Below are 27,774 nucleotides of genomic sequence, written 5' to 3' on the forward strand. Positions count from 1 at the left end.
GTGATCCTAAGTAAGGGGCTTTGTTTGTTTTGGGCAGAAATAGCTGAAGGAAGTGTTTCATGTGACTTTGTTGAAAGCTGCATTTGTTAAGTTAATGCCTCTGCTTTGTGTTGCTGTTTTATTTGCAGTCACACTAGTGTGACTGCCATAGAATTAAAGTCTGGTCTCTTTCAATCAAAGTCTTTTTACTGACCTGTTACCAATTAGTTGCGAAAACTCCTCCAGCTGTTTTTCATTAGTACTGCTTACATTTCCAGCTTTATTTTGCACCCTGTCCCTATTTTTTTTAGATGTTGCTACCATCAAATTCAAAATGAGCTAATATTTTTCATGAAATGATATAATGTCTCAGTTTCAACTGGTGAAATGTTGTTTATGTTGTATTGTGGATCAAATATGGGGGGCAGTAGTGTGCCTAACATGTCACAAGCAGTTTCAACAGTTTTGGTGAATCGTTGGTCTGAAATCGGCTTTAGTTGGAAGTGAAATCTGCCTCAGTTGAAGGTCTGGTGTTTTGTTTCATAAGTGAAGGTAGAATGGAAAGTGGGCGTTAGATGGGGTCAGCAGTATTCATGACTTTCACATGTCACACTCATGGAACCGTGGAGCCGTAAGAACGGCTTCCCCCTTTTTGTAGGCTATAGAGAAGTTGTCGGTCAGTCAGAGATCCTCTTTGGCTTTAACATAGCCTGCATGTTTGACTTCCAGTGCTTCTGCAGCCAGTCTAAAGTAGACTCTCGAGCATACTTTTATTGGCCTCATTTGTAACCACAGAGGTTGCAGCTTGGTGAACGTAATAAAAAAAACAGGAAATCTGTGTCTATTATGAAATCTGTTGTGTAAATTCAGTGAAACTGTGGCTACTAACCAGTAAATACTTTTAGAAATATAAAAGTAAAAACAAGGACACAAGTGCAATTTTAAAAACTCTTTAATTTATATCTTTAAAATTAAAAACATCTGAATTGCATTCTACCACCTCCAAAGGCACAGTCATACTTACAGCAGACCAAATTCATAAAACACTGCCACTGAACATCTTTTTTTTTCCAACGTGTTTTGTACATAAGAAACAATGCACTATAAAAGTGACTAAACGTTTTTCTTACAGGGTAAACAATGGCCATTCTATACGCTGTAGATCAGAACCGGAGTGATATGTACTCAGCTGTGGTAGCATTAAACTCCATACAGAGGATGATGTGCTGGTTTGAGGCTGCTGATGCAAACTGCAGCTGTTAAAGACATTGCATTTAAAAAATCCCAAATATGACATGTCTACCAATCAGGACAAACAGTGTTTAAGAATATGGATGTTTGAAGCAAAACAAAGCCATTGGCAGGAGGGTGGAGACGCAGCGAGATGAGAGCACAGTGCAGGGAGATGAGTGTCGCTGGAGGACTGTGCAGAAATTAGCCATCACGTCTGTCACGTCACAAACACTCAAAACCACACCAAGATGTAGACTAGGACTGGGTGATATGTCCATTTTTTTTTTTTTTTTTTAAATATCTGTATTTTCAGACAGCATTTAGAGTAAGACAATATTCTGGGTCCACAACAATATCTGAAATGTTTGGACAAAATTGAGCCTTAGTTAATTTAGGAGTGTTTTTATTGGTATCAAAAAAATCCAAAGATATTGACACCTGTTTGATTCCACAGCAACAAAGATAAGTGTCCCGGACCCAGAATAATTGGCAATTTGTTATTTTTAAAAGCCAAAATTTAAGGCAAACACATTGCCATAATTGCAGAAATATGTTGAAAACACTGAGGAAAAAATAGGTAGAAGTGGCACAAGGGGGGCGAAATGCTCTCTCCTCACAAGTTCCACCTACTTTTTCAAATGTTGCCAACACATCCGTGTAATTTAGACACTTCTCTCCCTCATTTTGACTTTTTGATTTTGATATCTCTTAGATACCAAGGCAACTAAAATAGAACTCCTAGATGTTATTCAGTTTTTTTAGTTTTAATTATTGTTTCTGTTGATTAAAAAAATTCCAGACAAACTCTTGCACTCCATCCTAATTGCACAAATCTGTTGGCAACAGTTGGTAAATTGAGAGGAAGTAGCCAGAGGGGAGGGAACCTCTTACTCTTTGGCAGCTCCCCCCTCTTTTTCCAAATGTTGCCAACCTATTTGTGCAATTTAGACGGTGCTCTCTCTCTTTGGTTCAAAATATGGCTGAAGATTATTGAGTTGCTGGTCTTTTTGATACCACTGATCATTAAAATAATGGAGACTGTCATCGTTTCAATGTAAATACAATCTAACCAAAATTGCTGGCCAACTCCTGTACATTGTCTTAGTTGCAGAAATGTGTTGAAAACATTGAGAAAAGTGGGTAGAAGGAGCAAAAGCCTGACTTGGCACCAATTCAACCCATTATTCCAAATGTTGCCGACCTCTTTTTGCAATTTAGACAGTGCTCTCCCTCCATTTGGTTCAAAATATGACCAGAGATCATTTCGTTTCTGTACTTTCTATACCACCTATCATTAAAATTATGGAGGTTTTTATCTTTTTCAAAATCTTTTTTTTTTTTTTTTGCAATTTAAATATGATATTGATATCTCTTAGATACATCCACAACTAAAGTTGAATTCCTAGACATATGTTGGGTTATTTATTGTGTCTAATAATCTAAAACTGCAGAAACACCCCTACACACTGTCTTAATTGCATAAATATGTCAATACAGTTTGTAAAAATGGATGGAATGAGTGAGCTGCAAAGTTTTCTTTTGGAGCATTTTAAGTTCTTGAACTTTTTTCACAACCAATCATCTAAATAATGGAAATTTTTATCAATTTGAGGCAATTAATAAATTGTTTTGAATTACCAAAAATTGCGAGCAAACTCCTGTACACTGTCTTAATGGCACAAATATGTTGGCAACTTTTGGAAAATTGGGTGGAAGTGGTGAAAAGGAAGAGAACTTCCACCAGCTCTTTTTAAAAACTACTGTAAACAGTCTTAATTGTATAAATGTGTTGGCAACATTTGGATAAGTGGCTGTCATGTACGAGGAGCAAGAATTTACATTGAAGAGAATTAAGTACTTGTACTTTTAAATACAAATGCTGGAGATCTATCTTTTTGAAGCAACTGATGGACTAGATAATTTTTTTATGTCAAAAACTTCAGGGAAACTCCTGCAAACATTCTTAATTGCACAAATCTGGTGGCAACATTTGACAAAGTTGCTGGAATGGATGAGTAGTGAGGGCCTCTGTTGAAGATCATAAATAACAATGGAGAGTTGATCATTTTGAGGCATAAATTCTTTTTTTTAGATTAATAAAACCAGCAGGCAAACTCTTGCTTACAGTTTTAATATGTTGGCAACTTTGCCAAATGTTGCCAACATATTTGTGCAATTTAAACAGTGCCCTTTTTTGGTTCAAAATATGGCTGAAGATTATTGAGTTTATGTACTTTTTATACCACTGATCATTAAAACTTTAAAGGTCTTAAAGCATGGTATTTCAGATGATAGAAAGTATTACTCCTTAAATATTCATGTTGTCAATGTTTTTGTGCAATTTAGACAGTATGTAAAAGTTGGTCTGTAATTGTATATAATTAAAAATAGCAAACTGCCCATTATAAGGATATATATATCAGTGTTCTGCTCACTGAATATGTAGATTTGACGGTTTGGTTCATGTCTCCCAGCCCTAGTTTCACCCATTCTCACACCTGCACCCGCGGTTTAAATCACCTCTGACTTCAAAGAAAAGGAGAAAGATTTCAGGAAGCTCTGATCGAGTTTTAGAGACGATATGTGCAAAGAGGCAGGGCCTTAGCCTGTTTGTGGAAAAGTCACCAGATATGAAAAGGGTCGAAAACCGAACGTACAATCACAAATCAAGTATGCACACACAAGTTGCTTACAATGTGTGACAACACAGCACCATACACTGCACAAGAGGTTCACTTAGTGACAACAAAATTTTAAAAAGTGGATAAATATACAGCAAAATATATCACTGTTCCCACTCAGGCACAGTCCTCCTTAAAAACAAAGCTGAGATCTGGGTAAAAGCACACAGGATTGGCACACAAACACATGGATAAAATAGATTTAAATAAGGCGAGAAAACAAAGGAAAATGAGGCAACAAAGGAGCGTTTAGGAGTGAAGCACTTAAATATGACACATACAGCACCTCTCTAATGAAACCAGACGTTCAGTGAAAGGGAGAGGACGTTTTTGCAGCAACTAATGAGAGCCTCGGTTCCACAGCTGTAGCTTTATCTTTACAGGTTTGTGTAGCAGCTGCAACAGGCACTCCAAGAACACGACGATGCTTTCTTTTCAGGAAACAGAGCAGAAAATTTACGTATGCCTTCCAAAATAAAACCTTAACAGACGCCTTAGAAATATCTACAGAGGAAACTGTCCACAATTTATAAGACTCACATTTAGGGCTGGGCAATGCATTGAGTTTTCAAGATATATTTTTAAATGAGACACAGGGTGAGACAACACCATTTATAATGATGCTTTTGTTGATTTTAAAAGAGAAGAAAAGTCCTACTAGGCCTTACGCTTAGAAAAAAGATGGTTTACAGTCACAGGCACTGACAGTGGTGAAGAGAATCCATTTAAAGTGTTATTTCACAATAATACGGACACCTGTTTGATACCATGGCAACAAAAATAGAAGTCCCACTAGTGGGCATTTTATCATTTTCAGTTATGAAAAAATGCAGCCAAACTCCTCCACACTGTCTTATTTGCAGAAATATGTTGTCAACAAAAGCTCTTTGAACACATATATGTGCAATTTAGACATTGCACTCTAAAAATTGACTACTTATCAAGTTTCTGTCCTTTTTGAAAGCACTGATCATTGAAACAATGGCAATTTTAGCATCTTAAAACAAACGCTGATTTTAGGACTGTTGTTCATACATACACAAAAAAGAGGAACTTCTCACACGTCTGGCACAGAGGCCAACGATATCACAACTGACTCAATCCTGCAGACCTCCTTCTTCAAGTCTAGAAGGGAGACAAGAGGAGGAGGCTGGCTACGCCTCTTCAACAGCTTTCCTCCCTTGTTTAGTCATTAACATGCTTACAGTTTAAAATGGTGCTACAATATCAAGCAAATAAACTAATCTTTGTGGAGTTAGCTGGCTCCTTTTCAGGGTCTTATTTCCTTTTGGCTATTTTTGTTGGTATTTAATACAAATTTAAAAATCCAGACTGGTACCAAATGAAGAGCTGTTTAGGATCCAAAAGACTGGCTCTTATTACTGAGCTGAGTTAAATGATGATGATAGATTTCCTATCCTAACAAGAAATGCTGGATGGACATCAGCTGTGAAAACACAAGCAACATCAGGGTTTACTGTGCTGAAACAAACTGGACCTCTTGGTAGAAAGTGACTGTGGGTGAGGGCTGTCTGATTCTGCTTGTCCAGACTTTGGACGGAGGTTTTAAATCCACGTCTGCTGCCATTGTAAACTTTTTGCCTGATCATGTCAGTACTTTCAGGGCTCAAAGTAGCTCTAGATGTTTTTTTGCTATTTGAACAGATGGCACAACCTAAAAAAAAAAGTGCAAAACTTCTGCATTTTTCTCTATGCAGAAGTCACTCCCTGTCGTCCATCTGTACTTCATCGCTGGCGTGATGTCAACTGCAAACTATACCAAAAGTATTATTAATATTTTTCACAGTCTCAGCAGTGTGTTGGAGTCTTACATCCATTTTTGATGACTGAAAATGTGAAAATGCCCAACAGTACGGACCTTTTTGTCCGTACACTTTGTTAATTTTGCCTGTTTTCTCTAAGCTTACAGATTTGGACCAAAGGTTGCAATACCACCAGCCATAGGGGCAGTGTTGAGCAACCGTGCCAATAGTTCAACCCAGAGTGGCAAAATAAAAAAAAGAAGAGTCATTAAAAAAAAGGAGGAAATATTGCAGAATATTGAGTGAGTTTTTAGAAAACACAAACATTAATGATGTTAGCTCACTTTGGCACAGAGACAGACAACTACAGGAGCACACCTGGGCAGGGGACGGAATGTTCCTTCATCTGTCTACGGGACAGACAGAGCGGCATCAAAGTAGCTTGATGTGAGACAACAACCTCTGGTGGATTCGTTCTAATATCTGCCCCAACATAACAGACGCATCAGTATGAGGGCAATGACAGTTGTAAAGTTGAAAATGCACAGATCTATTTTAATACATGCGTCGAGCATAGATGAGCCTTAGGACTTCTAGTGTCTTACGCTGGTATCAAACAGGTTTCAGTGTAGTTTAATTTTTCTAGAATTATACGTTAGAATTCTGGTAACGTGACAAACATTTGTTATTTCTTCACATAAAAAAAATATTGAGATATACACCGTGTATCGCCATACAGATAAAAATATCTAGTTCAGATTTTTGGTCCATATCGCCCAGCCCTACTCACGATCACACGCACACATTAACACATCCCATCGTGGACGAGCGTGTTTGCTCAGCCTCCAGGAGTTACAGAAGCGCTCGCACAAAAACACAACCAAACAAGATAAATGCCCAACAGTTTCCAAACCGCCCGCTGCCTTTACATGTCCCCCCCTCTAGGAGAAACAGCGTCCAAACACAAATAACGGATTATTAACAACTAAATCAGGTACAATTTACTGTTGAGGACCCACCTTAGAAGTTTACACGCACACACCACAGTATTTTCAAGACCACTTGATACGGCAGTGACACTTTGAGGAGGATGAGCAAAGTTTCTCAGCAGGGAGACAGAAGGCTGTTGCGGGTAGCGATGCCATGAGAGAAAACAAAAACATGCCTGGCTTCAGTTCATTTTTACAAAACAGTACAACCGAAGGATGAAATGCTCTTTTTGCACTGAGAAAGTCTGTTTGGTGAAATCCCTTAAACGTGAACGTGTTGAATGGATGAGACCAACAGATGGTCATGCCATCCAGGCAGCAGCAGTACTGACAGAGTGTGGTGTGTAGTGTGTGTGTATGTGTGGTTTGAATGTGTGCGTAAACATGTGGGACTGTTACAGTACACACACATTAAAGATCTATTTACATGTGTTGAGTGTAGAAAGTTGTGTTCTTTGTACATCTGTCTGTGGATTCTCAGTTTTCACCAGGTCTGCTTGCAGAGATACTCAGTTTAGTTGTCGGCTGATCCGGTCGTGAACAGGACTCTCTGGTCAGTTCGGGCCAGTTTGGCCGGCGGCTCCAGAGACTCGTCTCCAAGCACGGCCCCATCTGGGGGGAGGGACAGCTCCTGACCTTCATCATCACTTTCTTCCTCCTCCTCCTCTTCCTCTTCTGGAAAAGACACAAGCAAATGAGTTGGAAATAATGGACCCCGTCATCAACCGTTCTTAAGAAGAAACTTGTTCTTAAAACCCTTTTATGTACTTTTTAAGAGGATACGTTTTCTTATATGTGATTTATTCTTAGCTAAGGACAAAATTTAAGAACACTACAGAGCCCTCTTACAAACATTTGAGTGCTGATATGACAGAAAATAATATCTTATTTTGCTCTTATCAGCATGCAAATATGCAGGATAAAGAATCAATCAATATAATAGAGCTTATAATTTTATTTTGCTGCATTTTCATCAATATACCACTTCTACTTACTTAGATAAAATGTATAAATATGTGACCGGAATATACTCAAGTACTAGTTTAAACGTGCAGTGTTTAATCATTACTGAAAAATGTTATATTCTTAATAAATTCAGCACCTGTAGGATGTTTCATCATTGTAAGTGTCATGTTTTAGAATAAATGTGTTTAAACCAAGTCTTACTCTCAGACTCCTCTCCCCCATTCAACTATTTTTGAATTCATTAAGAAAGTCTCCTTTTCTGACTACAGTATGATGAATGTCATGTCCAATGAAAGCGCTGTCTGAACCAATGATTTCATCCAATTAACTGTAACTGTAATATCAACTTATTAAATCTCCCTCTTTTGGTGGAGCATCCACTTTAGAACTAGCAAAGTATTGCAAATAATTTAATGGTGTAATTTAATTTGAAAATCCCTCAAATTTAGCTTGCTATTTCTCCTCTCACACTACTGTGTGCCTTGTATTTTCACACACTGCCCTGCAGTCTCATGTCCTTATATGGGCATCAAAGGGTGTTCCTCTCTGCTAATTAGAAGAAAAGTACAAATGTTTCCAGCTTAAAAGCACTCAGCATTCATCAACTTCAGAACACAGGTGTGAACACTTCAGCAGCTTAAGAATGTGTATGTAAAGTAGATGTAAATGTCGGGCAGTGTTGTCACGTTTTGACATGTTAGGCTTTACGCAGCAAATATGGCAGCACCGCTGCGTTGCCTCCCTTGCCATGCTCTTTCATGCTTACAAAAGGAAAGTGTGCAGCTGTGCTCAGCTCAACACGCTTACAGGAGAGCCGGGGTGAGAAGGGGTTCATTTGTATTTAGAGAGACACTCTCCCAAAAAGGCTGTTTAGAGCTGTTTAAACAGGGTCAAAAATGTTCTCTGGTGCTTGAACTTTTTTTTAATTTTCGCCAAAGGATGTTCCACTCAAGGCCGACTCAGACTTCACAATTTTTTTGGCCATTCATGACAGCGTCGTGTCAGACTGTGCAACTTAAATCTTGTCCTGTCTTGGCTGACAGCCTGGCCACTCTGCAAGAGTGTTTCCGACCGTTCATCATATGCTGACGACACCACTGTCTCAGCGACTGTGTGTGCGTTCACAAGTTGTCAAGGGGGAGCGGGTCAAAGAGTGTCAATCACTCTACAACAGAAGTGCTGTGTGTAATTGTAGAGGTCTTTAGCTTGTAAAAGAAGAAAATCACAAACAAGAAACAATTATGGATGTACTGAGAGGGGGACAACACGGACGGGCTCTCCTTCAGCTAGAATTTAAAAGTATGCATGTGACAGCATGAATGAAATAAAGTGAAACATACAGAGTAGTTCCCTGGAGGGAGAAAAAGTAGGGCTGACATTCAGAGGTCTTAATCTTATTTAAGGAGATGACCACATGAATGCAGGGTTAGTTTCTTTCAATTCTTAATTCTCTCTCCCTAAGTTGTATCTCCCTTTCAAAGATTTAGAGAGGCTGATAAATACATTAATCAACTACTCGACTACCGTAACTCTGTATGTGGGCTTGGACCATTCCTCACTTAGTGCCGGCAGCTAGTCCACAAGTGGCTAGCCGCTGCCTCCTAACAGGCACAAAAAAGAGGGACCACATCACCCCACTGTTGATCTCTCTACATGGGCTTCCTGTTTGTTACAGGATAAATTTTATTGTTAGCTTTTAAAGCTGCTCATGATTTGGCACCATCTTATTTATGTGAACAACCAGATATGACCAAAACAAGGCTCAAAACAAAGGGAAATTGAGCTTTTGTGAAACTGTGAAACAGCTTACCCCTCCATATAAAACCAGCCCCCATTCCTGAACATTTTAAATCACTTTTCACACATCTCCTCTCTTTACTTTTACCATCATTTTAAAATGTTCTATTTTTATTCTATTTATTTTCAATATTATTCTGTAGTGATGTGTTTTTATTTCATGTTTCTTCTTTTATACTGTGACACTTTGGTCGACCCCGGTTGTTTTAAATGTACTATATAAATAAAGTTGAATTGAATTGTGATGTAACAGGAGCAGAGAAGTTACCTTTGTCAGGATCCAGCTGGCTTAGACCCCGGCCTAGACTGGCAAACTAAAAAAAAGAGGGGGATGTGTTACATTTCATATTACCGTGTAGATTATTTACATGATTATTGCGTGTGTTCATGTCTGTGTGTGTTTGTACCTCTCCCATGACAGCAATGGGAGTCTCTCCTTTGGCCTGGGCCACCCTGTGCTCGATCAGGTAGTACATGTACTCGTCATACAGCAGGCGGATCAGGTGGAAGGAACCGAAACTGGCGGCACTCCTCAGGGTCAGGTCCCTGATCACCATAGAGCTGAAGAGCAGAGATGGAGGGGATCACGCCAAGTCAGACACCACTTCTCTCAGTCGATGCTTATCTCTGTGTTTATTCCTCAAAAGTTAGAGAGGAATATTTTAAGGTGGTTTAAAAGTAACTAAACCCTGAGACCACGGCAGCTGAAAACCTGTGAATATGAGTACTTAAGGTGGCGTTGATCAATTTGGTCTGATACATGACAGTATTTACCCTCTACTTATAGTGGTAGAAATATTCATAGCCATTGCCCTCTACGGGTTGAAATTGGCTATTGCAATGAATTTGCCTTTCTCTGATTCAGGCAGGTGTCGTCTGTGGTGCCAGCTTTCATGATCACAGAGCAACAGTGACTTTACCACTTCTCTACCAGCTCAGATTATATTCAGATTCTCTGTATTAAAAAAAGACAACAGTTAATTGAAGTTGTAGCAGCTGAAGTCCATGGGAATAATGAGGACTTTCATGTTAACGGCAGACTACACCAATTCAAGACATTCTAGAATTGTGGGTAATGTAGTTCTTTGATCTAAGATTTCTGTTTTTCTTAAAATGAGGTTAATAAAATACAAAACTGTGTCTTTTATGGGAGCATATATCATTGTTTCACACTCATTAGCTCATCTACCCGCAGCTACAACTAACAAAAGCAAGCTGGGGGATATCAAATTTTGCAGAAAGATTGTTGGCATTGATTAGAATTATCTTGGCTGGGTTTTTCATTTAAGGGCCACTGAGAAGGCAAACGCTATCCTGGAAGACCCTCAGCACCCTCTGCATGCAGAGATTAGACTTCTGCCATCAAGGAAGTCTACTTATACCAGGAGGACCAAATCTGATACCTGAGATTATTTGTTCCATTAGCTTTTGGGTTTTTAAATAAGCTGTAGAAACTGCTGCCATTACACATACTGAACACTTCAGACTGTTGTGTATCAATCTGTCATGATGAGATCCATGAGAGTTATGTATAACATGTATGTATGTATTTTTATGTCTATGGCTTGTGTGAACTTCTGTTGCAAGCTAAATTGCCCCTTGGGAACAATAAAGACTGATCTTGCCTTAGATACTGATGACATTATGGCTAATAATCAAATCATTTTTTGAGCATATTAATCAGATTTTTACCTTCCACTGGAAAGTTCTGTAATCTTTAAATCCTCCAGGGGGCATTGTCTACCATACGTGATAATAAGTAGACTATTTTGATTTACCCCCTTTCAAAGATTTCCCACTTGCATCTCTGAGGATCAGAATTCAAGTGTTTTAAGGTGTAAGAACTTTTAAAATTATTCTCTTCTGTTATCATCTACTACTGCCGCAGTAGTAAATTTAGTGTAGGACATGTTTACTATGTCGAGGTCACAGAAACATCCACACTCCTCCTACCACACCTGTAAAAGGACCACTTAAGCAGGAACAGTTTGGCGGCCTTGGGGAAAGCGGGGCTGTGCTGGTATGGTTTCAGGACTTGTGTGACCACACCATCGAGCCATGCAGCCCACTGCTCCAGAGAGTTCTGCTGTTGCAGGGTCAGCTTAAAGTCTTGCTCTAGTCGCTGAACGACACGGTCTTCACACCGGCACACCCATGAAGCCTGCTCCTGTAAAAGGTGGATCCGAAGAAGGGTACAGTGTGAGTAAAAGGGCAAGATTGTAGTTAATGTTTATCTGCAGAGGTAAAGGAAGGGTGGCTAATTTAGGTTAGACTGTCCTCTGAACACAACACTAAGAAGAAAAACCTTATGTTAGAATATACCGTACTGTTTTTCCACTGCTCAGCAGACAAAAAAAAATCCCCATCAAGTTCAGGTTTCTGAATCTAACACCTACTTTACACTCACTGATGGCGACAGAGAAGGATAAGTTTCTGAGAAAAAGCTGTGTGGGCTCAGTTAACATTTTCTGGGTAGGAAGGTGGCAGGAAATACAGAATTATTGCCACACTGTCTCACAAGCTAACATGTGACCTTAGTAAAACCACAGAGAGGGCTGCATAAGCAAGATACAAACACAAAGCATGATCAAACCACAAACTCTGAAGTTTATGTAAGCTGACAAGAGCGCTGCCAGCATGAGCGAGAATAAACCAACCTGGACGTTAGCAAAGTCGACGCGGTTGAGGTCAGAGAGCATCTGGTTGATTTGTGCCGTGTTCTGGAGAACAGCGCGGGCTGCTTGGGCGAGGTGGTTCAGACTGGTGTAGCGACGCAGCGTCTGTGCAAATGCATTGGCAGACGTTACCTGGGAGAGGACAAGAGATGTGAAAACATCAGTTTTACATAACTGTATGCAAACATGCCAAAACTTTTTTTCACACAAAAGGTTATGTGGCTGGGTTTTTTTGGCTGATAAGGTTAGAAATACAAGTTTAGCTCAGAATTTGGGTATGTGAGAGGGGCTGCAAGCAACATATGATCCAGGCCTTATTTTAAGCCAGTATGTTACAACCCTACAAGCTCGCCACATTGTAAGGATCAATAGCCTTCATGAAAGACTTAATTTACACACAGAAGAAAAGAAGACATAAGAAATGACAGCTCAGAAAAGGCTGTTCACTTTTAAAATGACCGTATGAGTCTGAATGTCTCTGCTCTGGTTTTGCTCACAGCTGAACCAGAGATGCAGATAAAAGAATGGAGTTGGATTTTAAACCACAACAAAGAAAACTCCCAAACACAGAATATTTTTAACTTCTTCAACAAGTGGTGATCCTGTGGGCCCATAACACAGCTTCCTCTACGGCTCATAAACTGTGTTTATAGACCAGCTGCTGACTTGTGTAAGAGCGTACCTTGATGCGAACCATCTCCTCAGGGATGTTCATCATAGCATTCGTCAGCCAGCTCTCCAGACTCTTGGCAAAGTTACGGATGGCTTGAGTTAAGGCACCTGGGAGCAGCAAATAGAAAAGGTTGAGAGTGATTGATACTTGTTCTCTCAGAGTATGATCTCATTTCTTTTCCACTGAGAATGCCATGTAAAGATAACGCATTAAATACAAAAAACAAGTAATCAAAGCAGAAGATATTGGGAAAGTACATCTAAAGGTCTTAACACACTGGGTCCTTTGTTTTCCGATGGTTTTTTTTCGGATCCGTAATCTGAAAAAACGTCACACACTCGGACCTTGCACACTGGGTCCGATGCGTTTTTATTTGCCTTCACTGCCAGTATTCATAGAATGCGGAAAATTGTTTCATACTGTGAGCCTGTGTCTCTGTCACTCCTTTAAAATCCTGCTGGATCCATCCTGACAGAGATTCATACAGCACACGCTCAAGCATCATAGCACTGAGCCAAGTTGGAGAGATGGAGAGTAGCTTTTTAATTCAGCCTCTGTTATGACCTGTGAGTAGGCTACAAATTTCTGCCTTTATCTATTATATGTCCATATCTGATATCCACATAATACACGGGCAAACTATGGTGCTTGCAGTGAGGTTTCGGTGCAAGAGACAGAGAGGGAGGGGTTTGACAGGGGTGAGTGAAAAAGAGAGAATAAAGCAACAGGCACTGAGCTGAATCATCATTCACCCATCTATCTGTTACATTTCCATGGCTGATATCCACAGAATAAATAAGCAAACTTTGGTGTTTAAAGTGAGGTTTGGTGCGATAGAGAAGGAGAGAGAGGAGGGGTCTGTCCGGGGAGAGCAAGCAAGGAGGAAGCAGCAGGCACTGTTTTGAATCATTGATCACCCATTTAAATGACTTGGACTGATGAGAAATTTCGCATAAAATCAAGCCTGTTCCGAAAAAAATGTTCCAGCCAAAAGCAGGCCATGCTGGATTGTTTACAACAAAGACACTCAGACAACTCTGCAAGCAACAAACTTTCGACAGTGTTTGCTAAAAGGGTTGCAAGCCAGTTTATATTGGAGGATGAGGTTCTGCTAGAAATAATTCACATCCAACGGCTGCACTTATGAACTTGCCTGGAGACTCATTATTATAAGTAAAATACTAAAAGGCTCTAATGTTACTATATGTCTCACCGAAGACCGGACTTCTCCCAGTAATCTGTAGTGTAATTCTCTAATTGTATTTATGCTCTCTTTTATGGATCCTCCAGTTTTGAGCCCTCTTGGTGGAAAGGGATGTTTCTGTGAGCCTTTAGTTCCACCATGTGAGGTTGAAATTCTCTGCTTCAAGTGTGAAGGATCCAGGAAATGATCTGTAAGTTTCATTATTTTTTTTTGTCATAATCAGGCAGCCCTAGCTGGTGCAACCCACAGCTAAAGAGGTTTAATAAAAGCACCTCCTCTGTACATAGACTGTGATGGGTGCAGTTATTAATTTCACTCTCTTTTTATTCTTTTACAGAATTAAATTTTTAAATGCACTTGATTTTGTGCATATTGCTGTGCTGTGAACATATGATGTTTTACTTTATACGTGTATTTCTCATGGAGCCTTACTGGGGATTGGCCTGAGGACATCAGGGATGAGGATCTCCACCAGGCCCTGGTACAGGCTGTTGTCACAGTCACGACTCCAGCGCAGCACTGGCTCGTATTTGCACAGCAACACCAGGCAGGTCTTTGGGAGGCGCTTCTCTGACTCATCGTGACTGCAAACACAAAAACATGGGCACACATACAGTTTTAATAACCTGCATTTGATAAATAATAGAACTGGTGCTGGAATAGGTCACATTTTTTCAGGCGTTTTAGAGAAAATCTCTTTTCTGACTGCGTGCATGCAGCTTTTGAGCACTCACACAGACAACGTGGCATCTCCAGCCTGACTCTGGCTGAACCTCCAGAAGGTTTTCCACAGAGTTTCCACCAGGGTAAACTGCAGATTCACCATCACATCCAGAATTGCCTGAAAAAAAAAAAGCGTGTAAAGACCTTCAGAAGCTCAGTCAGACAAGCAGGAAGAGATCTCAGTTTTAATGTTAGCTTTAATGATTTCAAAATCATCTTTCTCTGTCCAGCTAAAAGCAGCCTAATCAATACTCATTCGGCGTCCACTAGCTGACTAATGCTCTCTGTCTGTTACCTCACAGTGTTCTCTGTAAAGCAGCTGAAAGCTCTTTATGTGCTCCAGCTCAATGCCCTCTGGTAGAGACTTCCCCTGAAGGTCGATGTCTGGGAACTCTGGGAGTGCTCTGGATGCATCTGGTACAGAGCACATAAAAACACCAGACACTTAAAGAGAAGCTTCATTAATTATGGAGAGTATTAGGATTAATTTTTAAAATGACGTAGTATAATATGCTTTATATCATTACATTTCCACAGTAAAACCACATATAATTCTTCATTTGATGCATATTTTTAACCTCCACTCAGGACATTTACATGCAATTAGACAAACTGTGTTAGTCTGGCTCAAACTAAGCTTGCACATCAGATAGACTAGCACTTTGACACAGTGAAACACCATAATCACGCTATAACTGTAGCTCAGCTTAACCGTGCATGTACACATGCTAACTTTCACACCTGTAGCTGTTGGTTTACCTACCCAGGAACTGCTGGTACTGCTGAACCTGGGTGCTGATGTCCACCTGCCCAGACCCCTGCTGCTGCTGTTGCTGCTGCTGGCTAGCTCCTGATGCTGTTCCATTGGTCATCCCCTCTACTTTATGAACTGGCTTCAATCTGAATGAAACAGAAATAAATCATTTAAAATGATTAAAATCTGTACATAATAAAATAGAAACAAATTGACATTTAGATCTTCTCAAATGTAGATGCCTGGGAATATCAGAACTGCAGAGCTGTACAACAGAAGCACATTGAGACTGAAAATCTGATGAAGAATATTCAACATAAATGTTTTTAGTAAGACTGATGACTGAGTGTACCTCTGTTTCTGTGAGAAGGGCTGCTGCCTCATGGCCAGATGTTGCTGGTCTTCCATCAGACGGAGGAGAGAGGAGCCGGCCTTGATCCTCAGCCCATAGTAGTGATATTTAGAATTACCACTGTCAAGAACAAATAAAATATATTTTAATATAAAACTGGGCTGGTGTTGGCAAATCTGCCTCCCTTTGTAAACATATAGAGGCGATAACAGGAGGCTTTAAGAGGAAATGGTTCATGTTGTCTGTAAACAACTGCTTCGTACACATTCACAAACACGTTTTAACAAACATTTCCAAAAAGTCAATCTCACTTGCTCACCCTCCCCTCCTTTGTCAAACTCACTCACCCACACACATGCTGTCCGTCTTCATCTCTGCCCACACTGCTCCTACACTGAGAAAACGTTTTGCAATACTCCAAAGAGCTTTATGGATTTTTCTAGAAAACAATCTCCACTGGTCTCTGCAGGGAACTTTGTAGGATGTCCACTAATTGAGATTTATTTGCGTATGTGTTATACAGTGCATACAAAAGAGTGTGAGCTGCTGACGTATCAATGTGGCAGAGATGCTCGGTGGAATTTCATGCAAGTCAAATTATCAAAATAGCCTAAACCATTCAAATGCATATTAACATATTAGTTATGTTGATCCAACTAAAACTGTAAAACAGAATTACTCAAGACAAACACACATAGAGAAACAGTTGGAGACCTATTTACTCTTTCGTGTATATTCCTTGATCAGGCTGGAATAGGCATTCTGTGTACGCACCAAAGCTTTTGACCCAGAAGTCAAGTAGGATAAATATTAAGCATGGCAGAAGTTGTGCTGTCACCTGCTTCAACCATCACCAGTTGCAAGAGGGGTAGTATGCTTGATTTTATTGCGTAAAAGGTGCCAACACTGCTGATTCCATAGCTGAAAAGTTCTGAATTCCAATGGCATTAATGTAAGCTCAAAAATTGTGCAGCAAGAGCTTCATGAGTAGGTTTACATAGCTGAGCAGATGCAAGCAAGCCTCGCATCACTAAATCCAATGCCAAGTGTCAGATGGAGTGGTGTAAAGCACACTGACACTGGACTGTTGAGCAGTGGAAACATAAGTCTGATGACTTACTTCTCAGATTGGCAGTCAGATGGGTAAATCTGTGTTTGGAGGATGCCGGAAGAACATTACCTGCCTTGAGCTAGGCTCCTTATCTTCAGTGAAAGCCAATCTTGATGCTTCAGCATACCAAGACATTAGGTATTAGGTAAGACATGATTCCAACTGTGTGGAAACAGTTTTGGGAAGGCCCGTTTCTATTCCAACATGACTGTGCCCCAGTGCACAAAGCAAGGACTATAAAGACATGCTTTGATGAGTTTAGTGTGGAAGACCTTGACTGGTCCACACAAAGTACCCTCGGGATGAACTGGAGCAGAGATTGCAAGCAGGGCCTTTTCACCCAAAACCAGTGCCTGATCTCATAAATGCTCTACTGAATGACTGGGCACAAATTCCTACAGAAACACTTTAAAATCTTGTGAAAAGCCTTAAAAGAAGAGTGGAGGCTGTTATAGATTCAAAAGAGGGGATATCTCCATATTTAAGTACATTTATTTGAATACAATGTCATTACAGTCCCTGTTGATGTGACGGGCAGGTGGCTGAATACTTTTGTCCATATAGTGTATATCTATAGTTCAACTTAACAGTGTATTTTAACATGCTACATGTGGAAAAAGGACTTGTCTTCACAGGTTTCATTCTCACCCCCAAGCATGTAAAAGCAAAAGTTATCAAAGAAAGTGTGTAAAAGAGGATACGAGTGTGCATCCTTTATTTCTTGGTCTTACCGTGTGCCCAGACGACGTGTACGAAGCCCCATAAACACAGATCTGATGAGTTTTCCGAAAGAGGCAGCATTAACAGGCTCTAGTTTCTGCTCCTGGCAGTGCAGCAGGTAGTGGCAATAGAGAGTGGAACGTGGCAGACTTACTCCTTCAGCTGTCTCATAGTTGTCCAGCAACCACTGTACCTGGCAGGCAGGCAATGACAAGAAAAACAAGGTAGCTGGAGCAATTAGCAAAGCCAGTAGATACAAACAGCAAAGACCAAATAAAAAGGTTATCTTGATTCAAAGTCCATGCATGTACATTTTCCACACCAACCAAAAAAAACAAAACAAAACAAAAAAAACAATTATTTTGTATTAAATCATCCATTGATCAAAAATGAAAACACAAAAACGTTTGTTTGCGTGCCGTGGCATACAACTTTGGTATGCAATGAATTAATGACCTGGAATACTGATGGGATGCTTCCAAACAGAGGTTGATTGTCATTTTCTTATGGGGTTCAATATGATGAATTTGGGATGAATTATAGATCGCTGGGGCATTTCAGGCAAATTGAAAAATGCCCCGTTGTCACATGCACTGTAATGATATGAACATGATGAGGTCATGGTTTTGTTTATGTTTTTGGAGGAAATCACAGTTAAAATACTGACTGAAGCGTTTTTATCATTTTAAAGAAAGCCGACTAACATCACCAAGTCCTGACAAAAAGTTTTTAACTGTGCTTTCCTTTAAACCAAACTATGACGTCATCAGCGTGTGCCACCAAAAGGTTGTGTAGATGAGAACAAAAGAAGAAGAAATTCGCTTGGCGCCTCTGCATACCTTCTTGTCTGCCGACGGCACGCTACTCTCCTCGCCCTCTGTAATACTCACAGTGGCTGGAGAGGCGCGGGCGGTGTGGGAGTAGTTCTGACTGTTGCCAGCTGCCCCTCCACTGCTGCTGCCCAGCATGTAACCCCCCTGGATCACGTAGCTGCCAGCTGCGCCCCCGTTTGTGCCTGCCCCTTCCCCTGCCCCATTGGTGGTACCACCTGTGGTCACCACTGTGGCGGCTCCCCCCGCTGCACTTGAGGGCTGGGCCACAAACATAGAAACACCCCCAGTTGTGCCAGTAGTCACAGAGACGGTCAGAGGTGTGCCAGGAGTGGAGGCCTGAGAGCCGGGGGTGGTCTGACCCTCATAATACTGTGATGCTGTGGTCTGGGTGTACAGGGGGGTGTCAGTGTAAGGGAAGGTGCCGGAACGACTGAATGAGAGACATGAAGAAAAAGACGTATTAGTACAACGTAGAAGTAACCCCACATAGTCAAATATTTGATGACTTGTTAAAAAGCTAATTTTAATATGGTAGTTTTCCACATCTAGCACTGGTTCAACTCAGCTTGATTCTGCTCAGTTTTGGTACCAGGCACTTAATTTTCCATTATGTCCCACAACAGCAAAAGCTGACTACAAGAGGAGTTTTATTCCTGTGTACGACATCCCACCTAGGATGATATTCTCAGACTACTCAGTGAGGAGCAGTGTCCTAATGTCTCATTTTAGTTGTTCCCTTGTTTGGGAAATTTACAAAAAGCAAAGCAAAAAAAAAAAAGGAGAGTCCAGGCGTGTCAAGCTGGTACCACATAGTGGAAAAGCACCAACAGTCAGTCATCTACTAAAAGGGATCATTACATTACAGTTATACAGAGGTGTTCAATGTTGAACTTTACACAGATTTGCCTGTTTTCTCTGACTAAATTTTAACCTTAGCCTGTCTTATTATATCAATTTATTAATGCAATTCTGAAAATAAAAACTCATGTCCTTTTAATCAATCTTCTTTGTTACTTGAGAGATAAAACATAAACCCATTACTTTAAATCTAATCTTGACTCCCTGCCAGGATTCCTACACGCTTTTAAAAATCAAATTAAAGAATTTTTTAAGATCTGAAATGAGAAACATTTATGCCACTTTTGCATAGAAACCGGTTAAAAATGAAAGGTATGAGAAATCTCAGTACATAAGACCAGGACTGAATTTTTTGATTTAATGAACTGTTTATGAAATATCAAATGGTACAGTTTAAAAGACATGTTTTGGTCATAACTGCCCAAATCTGATGATTTCTGGCTCATTTAGTGCCTCTATTCTATCAGTATACAGTATATTGATATTTAATAAAACACTTTTTTCAGGTGTGCTGAGCTGATTCTAAAGAGTTTAACTATTAAAGAGGAAATTAATGTTTGCTGTTTTTTTCAGAACAGTCCTGTTAAAATAAAAGTGAACTGAGGGAATTTTTAAGTGGGAAACCTGGTAGCCCAGCTGTTAGAGAACTGGACTAGTGTTTCACAGTTTATGAAATCACAGTGAGTTGATAAAGTCAGAACTCAGTTTAAAGTCAGATAAAGTCAGTTTAACTGACAGTGGATTTTTTTCAGTTTTTGTTCTTTATGTGGATTACAGATCATTTTAATTTCAATATGGGATTTATCTCTTGTGTTGCAAATGAGAATAATTATCACTGAGCACAAAAAAGACAATCGATCAACTTTAGGCAAAATCTGACCAATCAGATTTGACGATATAAAAACTTAGTCATTGGCACCCCTTGTATTAATGCTATAAAATTATTCAAGAAATTCTATTTTGGGAATGCAGGAGTTCCACTGAGACATGTGATGTGAATTAAAGATTAGTTTTCTTCTTACATAGTGCTGGTGGTGTAGTTGCTGTCTCCTCCTTCCACATACTGCACCTGGTTGGTGTACACATGTTGCACTGGCACTGATGTGAGCTGCTGCTGGACCTTAGGAATGACACCCACAAAAATCCAAGAAACTGTAGTCAGCTTTGTTAGACCATCTTATCAGTAGTACCATCTGAACACTCATGCATTTTCATGTGCTGCTTCTCTAGTAATTATGTCCCACAGTTTAAACATATTTTTAGCTACAGATTCTCTGTTCCATAACTCTGTAGCAGCACTCTCCCTCGTGTCCCTGACCTACTTGCATAGCTGCAGATGGAGCCTGCAGGGGCAGGCTGTTAGGGTCTGTGACAGCAAGGTGGTCTCTTATCTCTTTTTCTGCATGGACAAAAGGTAAATACGTTGATTGGTAAAACTGGAGAAGTCCCATGGCGACGTTGAAGGGGAAGCAGACTGCCCTTTCACTGCATTCTTTAAAATGGTCTCCTGATGCCCCGGCCTGGCTCTCTGGCTGTCCTATCTGGTGCTGTTGTTGTTTTTCTTCTATACAGCTATCCCTGACTACCATGGTGATAGGGAGGAACTGAAAGCCAGCACATGCAGGTTTGACCACTGATGTGACTCATGAACTAATGCTATTATTAATACACATACAGTACATGAGTGAGGCCAGCTACACACTACATCATCTTAAGACAGATTTTTGGCTTGATTTGCCCCTTCCCCGATGACTAGCGGGACAGGACATGACCATATTTGAAGCTTGCCACATTTGAGTATTTGCCCAAATAATCCTCAAGTGTGTGGTTTCAACAGGATTATTTTACTTCCATTTAGGAGGAACCTACTTGATCTTGAACTGTAAATATCAAACATGTGGTTGTAAAATCAACTGGTTTGATAACCTAATGTGTAGCCAGCCTAACAGCTCATGTGACTTACCTCTGGGCTGATGTGGACAGGCTGTAGACTGGTGACACTGAGCTGCGTACCTGGCTCAGTCTTGGCTATCTGAGAGGTGGCCTGCACCACAGACCTCTGCAGAGATAAAGACAGATTTTAACTGTGAGAGTTAAGAAAACATTGATTTGTATTTTTGCTGTTGTCTGCATTCAGACTTCACCTGTTGAGCTGTCTGCACCTGCTGGACGACCTGTGTGGGAACACCGGTTTGCACCACAGCTGGAGGGGGGCTAGAGTCTGACACACTGTCACTTGAGTGAAGGGAGCCCTCTGAAGAGAGGAAAAAGAGTAAGAAATAGCAGTTTATGTACATTTTCATTGTCAATATCTTTAATATTTTCATATTTTCTGTATTCAATACTACTGTTTCTGTAATACAGTGCATTCAGAAAGTATCCAGACCCCCTTTCACTTTTTCAATTTTAAGTTGCAGCCTGATGCTACAGTACTACAGTCGGAAAAAAAAAATCACATTTATTCCTCTGTACCCAATCGTGACAAAGTGATAACTGCATTTTTTGCAAATTTATTAGAAATGAAACCTGAAATATCACAATGACATAAGTATTCAGACACTTTTCTGCATTTATAAACCCCAGGCTAGACTGTGTACATTTGTGCCAAAGGCATATATGCTGTTCATCCTTACCTGTGACTGTGACAACAATGTATTGAGGAGTGCTTTGAGCATTTCCTGACTCTGTGGGGGAGCCCTGGATCTCTGCAGTCACGTACTGTGTCTGGGCCGGCTGGGGCTGAGCTGTGGACTGGGCTTGACTTCCAGCTGCCGGCTTCTGAGTGGTGATGGAGGCATCTGGATCTGCATGAGTGGTTTGGCCTGTGGGTGTGACGATGGTAGGTGTGGACACAGTAGTCTGAATCTCAGCCAGAAATGGAGGGGCAGTTGGAGGGGTGGAGCTGCCGTCAGGTTGCCCCGGTGTGACGGTAACAACAGCCCCCTGGGTTTGGGCTGCTGGTTGAATCTCACCTACATAGCCTGAGGTGGCCATTACAAGTACTGGGGATCACCCTAGTAAGAAATATGCAGGTGAATAGAACTTAGTTTCAAGTAATACTGGGATGCTTTGTCAATCTGCAGCTCCAATGTTTCCACTGAAGAGCCGCATGAAAAAACTTGAATCCAAAATAAATCTTTGATTTTTCCAGCTGACATGGATTCTTTAACATTAATCTATTACACATAATTTCATTTTAACTATACTGTTATCACATTTTTATATACAGGCCAAAGAAAAAAGCCCTCGGTCCAAAATAATGAGAATCATGATCATAGGATTCATGTTTAGTTGCTTCTATCTGGAATACTTCATCTATTTTTCCTATATTGCGGACAGAACAGACACCATAATGTCAATTTTTCTCAATTTTGTTCAGGGCCATTCCGCTGTAAGATCATTTACACAGAGAAGAACTAGCTAAAGTAATAGAGAATGTAGAGGAACTAAATATGAGGAATCATATCTTAGAACTTCTCAAATGCAATTAGGGAAATAGCATTTTCTAAAATGACATGGGCAAATGTTCGACTCAAACTATTATTGCTGCAGGAATTTGTAAAAATGCAAGGTTAATTGAATGATCTAACACTTTTTCCCCTCTATGTTTCCATATAACTTTAATTCTTTGTTTCCTGGACACAGAGGAATATGCTAGTAAAGGAGTTAAGAGCTGTTTGTGAAACTACTACAATAGCTGACCTGTTGGGTGGTGCATCTGGTGTGGGGGAGGAGCACTGCCAGGAACAATCACCCTAGTGTCTAATTACCTGTAATGTGATCGTACAGCCTGTGGCCATTCATACAAGGAACACACGTGGGGAAAATCCCTGGCCACGTTGCATTGCAGGCAGGTGCTTCAATCCACACATAATAATGAAAAAAACTAGGCTATGTGTGCACCTTATCCTAAAAGTGTGATATGTTAAATTCTGTTGCTAAGATATAAACCTGTCCGGTCCATGACCGACTAGAGCAGGTTATCAATTAAAACATCTACATACTGCTGCATCTTCCTCTAGGACCATTAATCTAATTTTAAAACAATTTAAAAAGACCAGATCACTCGGACATAAATTTTCCTGCAGCAGGTTCCAGGCTGCAGGTGCAGCATATCCGCAACTCCTTTTATCCATTTCAAGACAAACCTTGGGCACAGATAACAGAAGTAAGTTTTGTGACTGAGTCACAAACAACAAGACTGTAGCTTCCAGAATTCTTCACGTGAATAAAATCATAAAGTATGATAGAAGCAGGTTGAGTTGATAAATAAGGACATGACAATGATTTAACCTGCAGGTGGTCAATGAAGGGCGCCATACTCCTGAGAAAACAATGATGAGTCAAGGACTTTAGACGTGTTCCGAACCACAGTGTCCTTTGGTATACAGTATCCAGAGATGTAAGGCAGTAAGAACACACATGCATGTATAAAACAACACTGTAATCAATCAGAGGCATAAAAGTGGCAGCAACAAGCCTTTTCTTCACAGAAAAAAACACAACGTATTTCTGAAGCAAAAGCCACAACTTTAACGCCTTTACAAGTTGCTCAACATGAAGCTTATAGGTCAGACAATCATCAATCAAAATCCAAAGGTTTTTTATTCGAAGACAGACTCAATCACATCACCATGAGATGTGCTAATTGTAGGCAGGTTCAGTGGTCTTTTCTTTGAGTATGACAGCATAAGTTTGGTTTTGTTGTATATCACTACATTATGCTGCCAGGTTGGCTGATAGATTTTTAATCCACCTGCTACAGCGGCCGGTAGGCAGAAAGCTTAATTTCCAACCCTGAGAAAGTTATTTATTTGTAAAACAGTGTGTATAAATACAAAACACACATCTTTGATCTTCTCATGAAAATATTTTGTAGTTTAGGATAGGGGTGGGAACCACTAGTGGCCCCAGGATACGATATTATCACGATACTTGAGTCATGATTTGATATTATTGCGATTTTAAATATTTTGCAATACAGTGAGTATTGCGATACTGTATATTTCGATATATTGTGAGCTATACCATTTTTCAACTGTTTAGCTGATTTTGCATTAGTCTCGCCCTCATCTTTGTCGCATTTCCGCAGTATTCTATTTTCATTTGGCACTTCTTGCTAACCTTATGTGTCATGTCCATCTCATTTGTGCCCTGCTTGCATTCCTAATGTCCTTCCCCTTGTGCTGCCATGTTTGTTGTCCCAACTTTCTCGTGCCCTAAGACATTCACCTCTGCAGACCTCAATGGACAAACAATTGTCCAAACAATTGATTTTATTTTTCCATTATCATAGACTTCAGTTCATATTAGCAACTAATTTGAAAAAAATTTATACTTGGTGGTTGAGACGATACGATATATCACCAGACAAAATACTGCAATACTATGCTGTATCGATTTTTTTCCTCCCACCCCTAGTATAGGATTTATACTGCAATACGTTACTGTTGTTAATCCAAAATGTTTAAAAAATTTGTGTTGATTTGTAAAATACAGAAGGATTAGACATTTTCAAGGAACTACACTGCCTATAAAAAGTATTCACCCCCTTGGATATTTTACCCTTTTATTAATTTCATAAATCAGTCATGGTCAATATAATTTGGCTTTTTGACAAAAAAAAACATACAAAATACCCTATCTAATGTTATAGTATAAACAGATTTCTACAAATCAATGTCAATAAACAAAAAAATGTATAGTACAGTAAGTGACGGCATAAATATTCACCCCCTTTAAAATGGTCCAGAGGTCCAGCCAATCAGTGCATGTAGTCTCACAATTAGTGAAATGAGGATCACCTGAGTGTAGTAAATGTGTCTCAAGTGATTCCAGTACAAAGACACCTGTGTCTGGAAGGTCCAGTCACTGGTTGATCAGTATTCCTGGCTACCATTACACCTTAAAAACAAAAGAACACTCAAAGCAACTCAGAGAAAAGGTGATTGAAAAGTATAAGTCAGGGGATGGATACAAAAACATTTCCAAGGCCTTGAACATCCCCCAGAGTTCAGATAAATCCATCATCAAGAAATGCAATGAATATGGCACATGTGTGAATCTGCCTAGATCAGACCGTCCTCACACACTCACAACTGTGATTTATGACCACTGTGAGGGAGTTCCAAGCTTCAGCAGCAGAGATGGAAGAGATTCTGCATACAACAACTGTTGCCCAGGTTCTTCACCAGCCAAAGCTTTATGAAAGAAAGCCACTGTTGAAGAAAACTCAGATTAAATCTGGACAAGGATTCACCTAAAGGCATGTGGGAGACTCCATGGTTGAATAGAAGAAATTTCTTGGGTCTGATGAGACAAAAAATTGAGCTATTTGGCCATCAGACAAGATGCCAGACACGGGACATCACCACAAACACACCATCCCCACTGTGAGGCACAGTGTTGGCAGCATCATGCTGTGGGAATGCGTCTTAGCAACCAGCCCTGGAATGCTTGTAAAGGTAGAGGGTAAATGGAAAAATGTAGGAAAAACCTGGAGAACAATCTTATTCAGTCTGCAAGAGAGCTACAGCTTGCAAGATTTATTTTCTAGCAAGACAATGAGCCAAAGCATACAGTGAAAGCTACACAGAAATGTTAAAAGATAACAAGGGGAATGTTCTGGAGTGGCAGAGTCAAAGCCAAGACCTCCATCCAATAGAGAATTTATGTCTGGACTTGAAAAGGGTTGTTTAAGCCCAATCCCTGTGCAACCTGACAGAGCTTGAGCAGTTTTGCAAAGATGAACAGAGTGTCCAGATGTGCAAGCCCGATTGAGACCTCAGATGTAGCACTGTGATTGAAGCCAATGGTTATTTTACCTTACAAACATTTATTTAATTGACATTACTTTGTAGAAATATGTATTTACTTTGAACTTAAAAATGTTATTGTATTTTTTAAGTCAAAGAAGCCAAATCATATCGACCTTGTTTAATTCACAGAATTACTAAAAGAGTAAAACTTCCAAGGGATGAATATTTTTATGGGCACTGTATACATGTTATAATCTGTTCAGGCGCTGAGTTACCCTGAGGTATGAATCTAAAATCTCCCTGGAGTAGGGGTTTGTTATGACCTACATCTGTTTCCTTGATGTATTCATCATTACCTCAATGGTAAATTAACATGAAGGCGTCCTATTTCAGAGCTATAATTGTAAAGGTACTGTAAATGACTGAACAAACCCGTTTAACTGAACTTGGATCTAAATAGCACCTGCAAAACGCCCTTCTTCACCACGCCCATCTAGTATTAAATGTCCGACACCTGCAACAGCAAGCTCTCCAACTTTCCCTTTTCCGGGAGCGATACTTTAACTGTATTTTAACGGTTACACCTCAGTTCTTACTCAAAAAGCGTTCACGAAATTAAACTTTTAGGCTGATTACCTAAATCTGTCACCTTTCCGGGTAGTTCTCGTTCTGTTCTCAGGGAATAAGGCTGCGTGTTTGGCTGGCTGCTGAGGAGAATATTTAGTGTTTCAACCCTTAAATTCTGCCTGTAAATGACAGAAAAGTGCCCGTTACTGTCAACTGTAACCGTTAGCTGTGAGGAGGAACGAGCACGCGCCTGTCGTGACAGAACTGATGCTAACTGTGTAGCAAGGTAACACGGGCAGCAAGCTAGCTGGTCTCTACAACAACCGCCATTTTGTTCCTTTTGCATTTGACATCGCCATAACAACGGCCTGCTTGAGTATGCATCTGTGGCTGCGTCGTCATGGCAGGCACAATTCACTGACACCAGACTGAGCTGCGGACACAAACGCGCCCGTTCAATCCACGGAGCGGAGTCCTAATGAGCCCTACCGTTAGCCTGAGCTAACCGTAGACGGTAGAGGATGTTCTGTCTGCTGAAACAACGAGGAAAAGAGCTACAGCACGGTTCCACTGAAGCATAATGGGACAGAAAACACTTCCTGTATATAAAGATCTTCACCTCTAGGTCCACGTAGGGCTTTCTCACCGGTTTATTCTCTTCTTTTATTTTTATGGCGGATTCAGTTGTTGTTGTTGTTGATTCTCGTTGCTGGGTTCTTGTCGCCAGGGCTACCGTGGCTATGGCGCTTCGTCCTCACCAGGGCAACTGTTGCTACCCACCCGCTCCCTTCCCTCCCCCTTTCTCGCTCTGATTGGCTGAATCCTGCCGAATTTTCTTAAAGGCACAGGAACAACATTTATTTTTTTTTTTTTACTACAATGCCTTCCACGCCCATTTGTGGGACACCTCTTTCTGTCAAATAACAAATATTGATAGCAGGTCATCCAAGTGTTGTGGAAGCCCATTTCCGCCTCATGAAAAAAAAGAAAATTAATTTTTTTAAAAATTAGGAAATTCAAAACAATTTAGAAATAATAGGTTATAATATGAGGGGAAAAATACATTGCAAAATAAAAAAAAACAGTTATGAGGGATGTGATGAAAAGTCATAAATTGAGAATATTTCAAAGTGTTCAA

General features: G+C 40.2%; 1 protein-coding gene across 8 annotated transcripts; it reads right to left on the bottom strand.

The window, feature by feature from the left end:
- Positions 1-915: 915 nt before the first annotated feature.
- rfx1a (regulatory factor X, 1a (influences HLA class II expression)) lies at positions 916-27,408 on the bottom strand. Of its 8 annotated transcripts, XR_005993578.1 has the most exons (20): positions 27,256-27,384; positions 21,945-22,325; positions 21,456-21,565; positions 21,275-21,370; positions 20,634-20,915; positions 20,334-20,431; positions 18,460-18,883; positions 17,632-17,813; positions 15,790-15,909; positions 15,447-15,583; positions 14,979-15,097; positions 14,695-14,801; positions 14,393-14,544; positions 12,766-12,863; positions 12,066-12,215; positions 11,367-11,575; positions 9,816-9,969; positions 9,677-9,722; positions 7,107-7,320; positions 916-6,779 (listed from the first exon to the last, which is right to left on the bottom strand). XR_005993578.1 is itself a non-coding variant. In XM_041817250.1 (19 exons), exons 2-19 carry the CDS (start codon positions 22,303-22,305, stop codon positions 7,160-7,162), a joined length of 3,006 nt encoding a protein of 1,001 aa, XP_041673184.1. In that variant the 5' UTR covers positions 22,306-22,325; positions 27,283-27,408; the 3' UTR covers positions 916-7,159. The 8 variants fall into 8 exon arrangements, 7 of the variants coding, with proteins under 7 accessions (XP_041673184.1, XP_041673187.1, XP_041673186.1 ...); XM_041817250.1 differs by having other exon boundaries at positions 916-7,320; positions 27,283-27,408; XM_041817253.1 differs by having other exon boundaries at positions 916-7,320; positions 17,632-17,807; positions 18,511-18,883.
- Positions 27,409-27,774: the final 366 nt, after the last annotated feature.

Source organism: Cheilinus undulatus, linkage group 21 (genome assembly GCF_018320785.1).
Source record: "Cheilinus undulatus linkage group 21, ASM1832078v1, whole genome shotgun sequence".
NCBI classification, from domain to species: domain Eukaryota; kingdom Metazoa; phylum Chordata; class Actinopteri; order Labriformes; family Labridae; genus Cheilinus; species Cheilinus undulatus.

What these genes read in the sequence shown, in the direction of transcription:
- rfx1a (XM_041817250.1), bottom strand. Translation starts at nt 22,305, where the DNA reads ATGGCCACCTCAGGCTATGTAGGTGAGATTCAACCAGCAGCCCAAACC. An exon ending in TGCCGTCGGCAGACAAGAAG is followed by an intron (nt 17,814 to 18,459) that starts GTATGCAGAGGC and finishes CCTGCCTGCCAG; the next exon opens with GTACAGTGGTTGCTGGACAA. An exon ending in CTTAAGTGGTCCTTTTACAG is followed by an intron (nt 9,970 to 11,366) that starts GTGTGGTAGGAG and finishes TCTGCTCTTCAG; the next exon opens with CTCTATGGTGATCAGGGACC.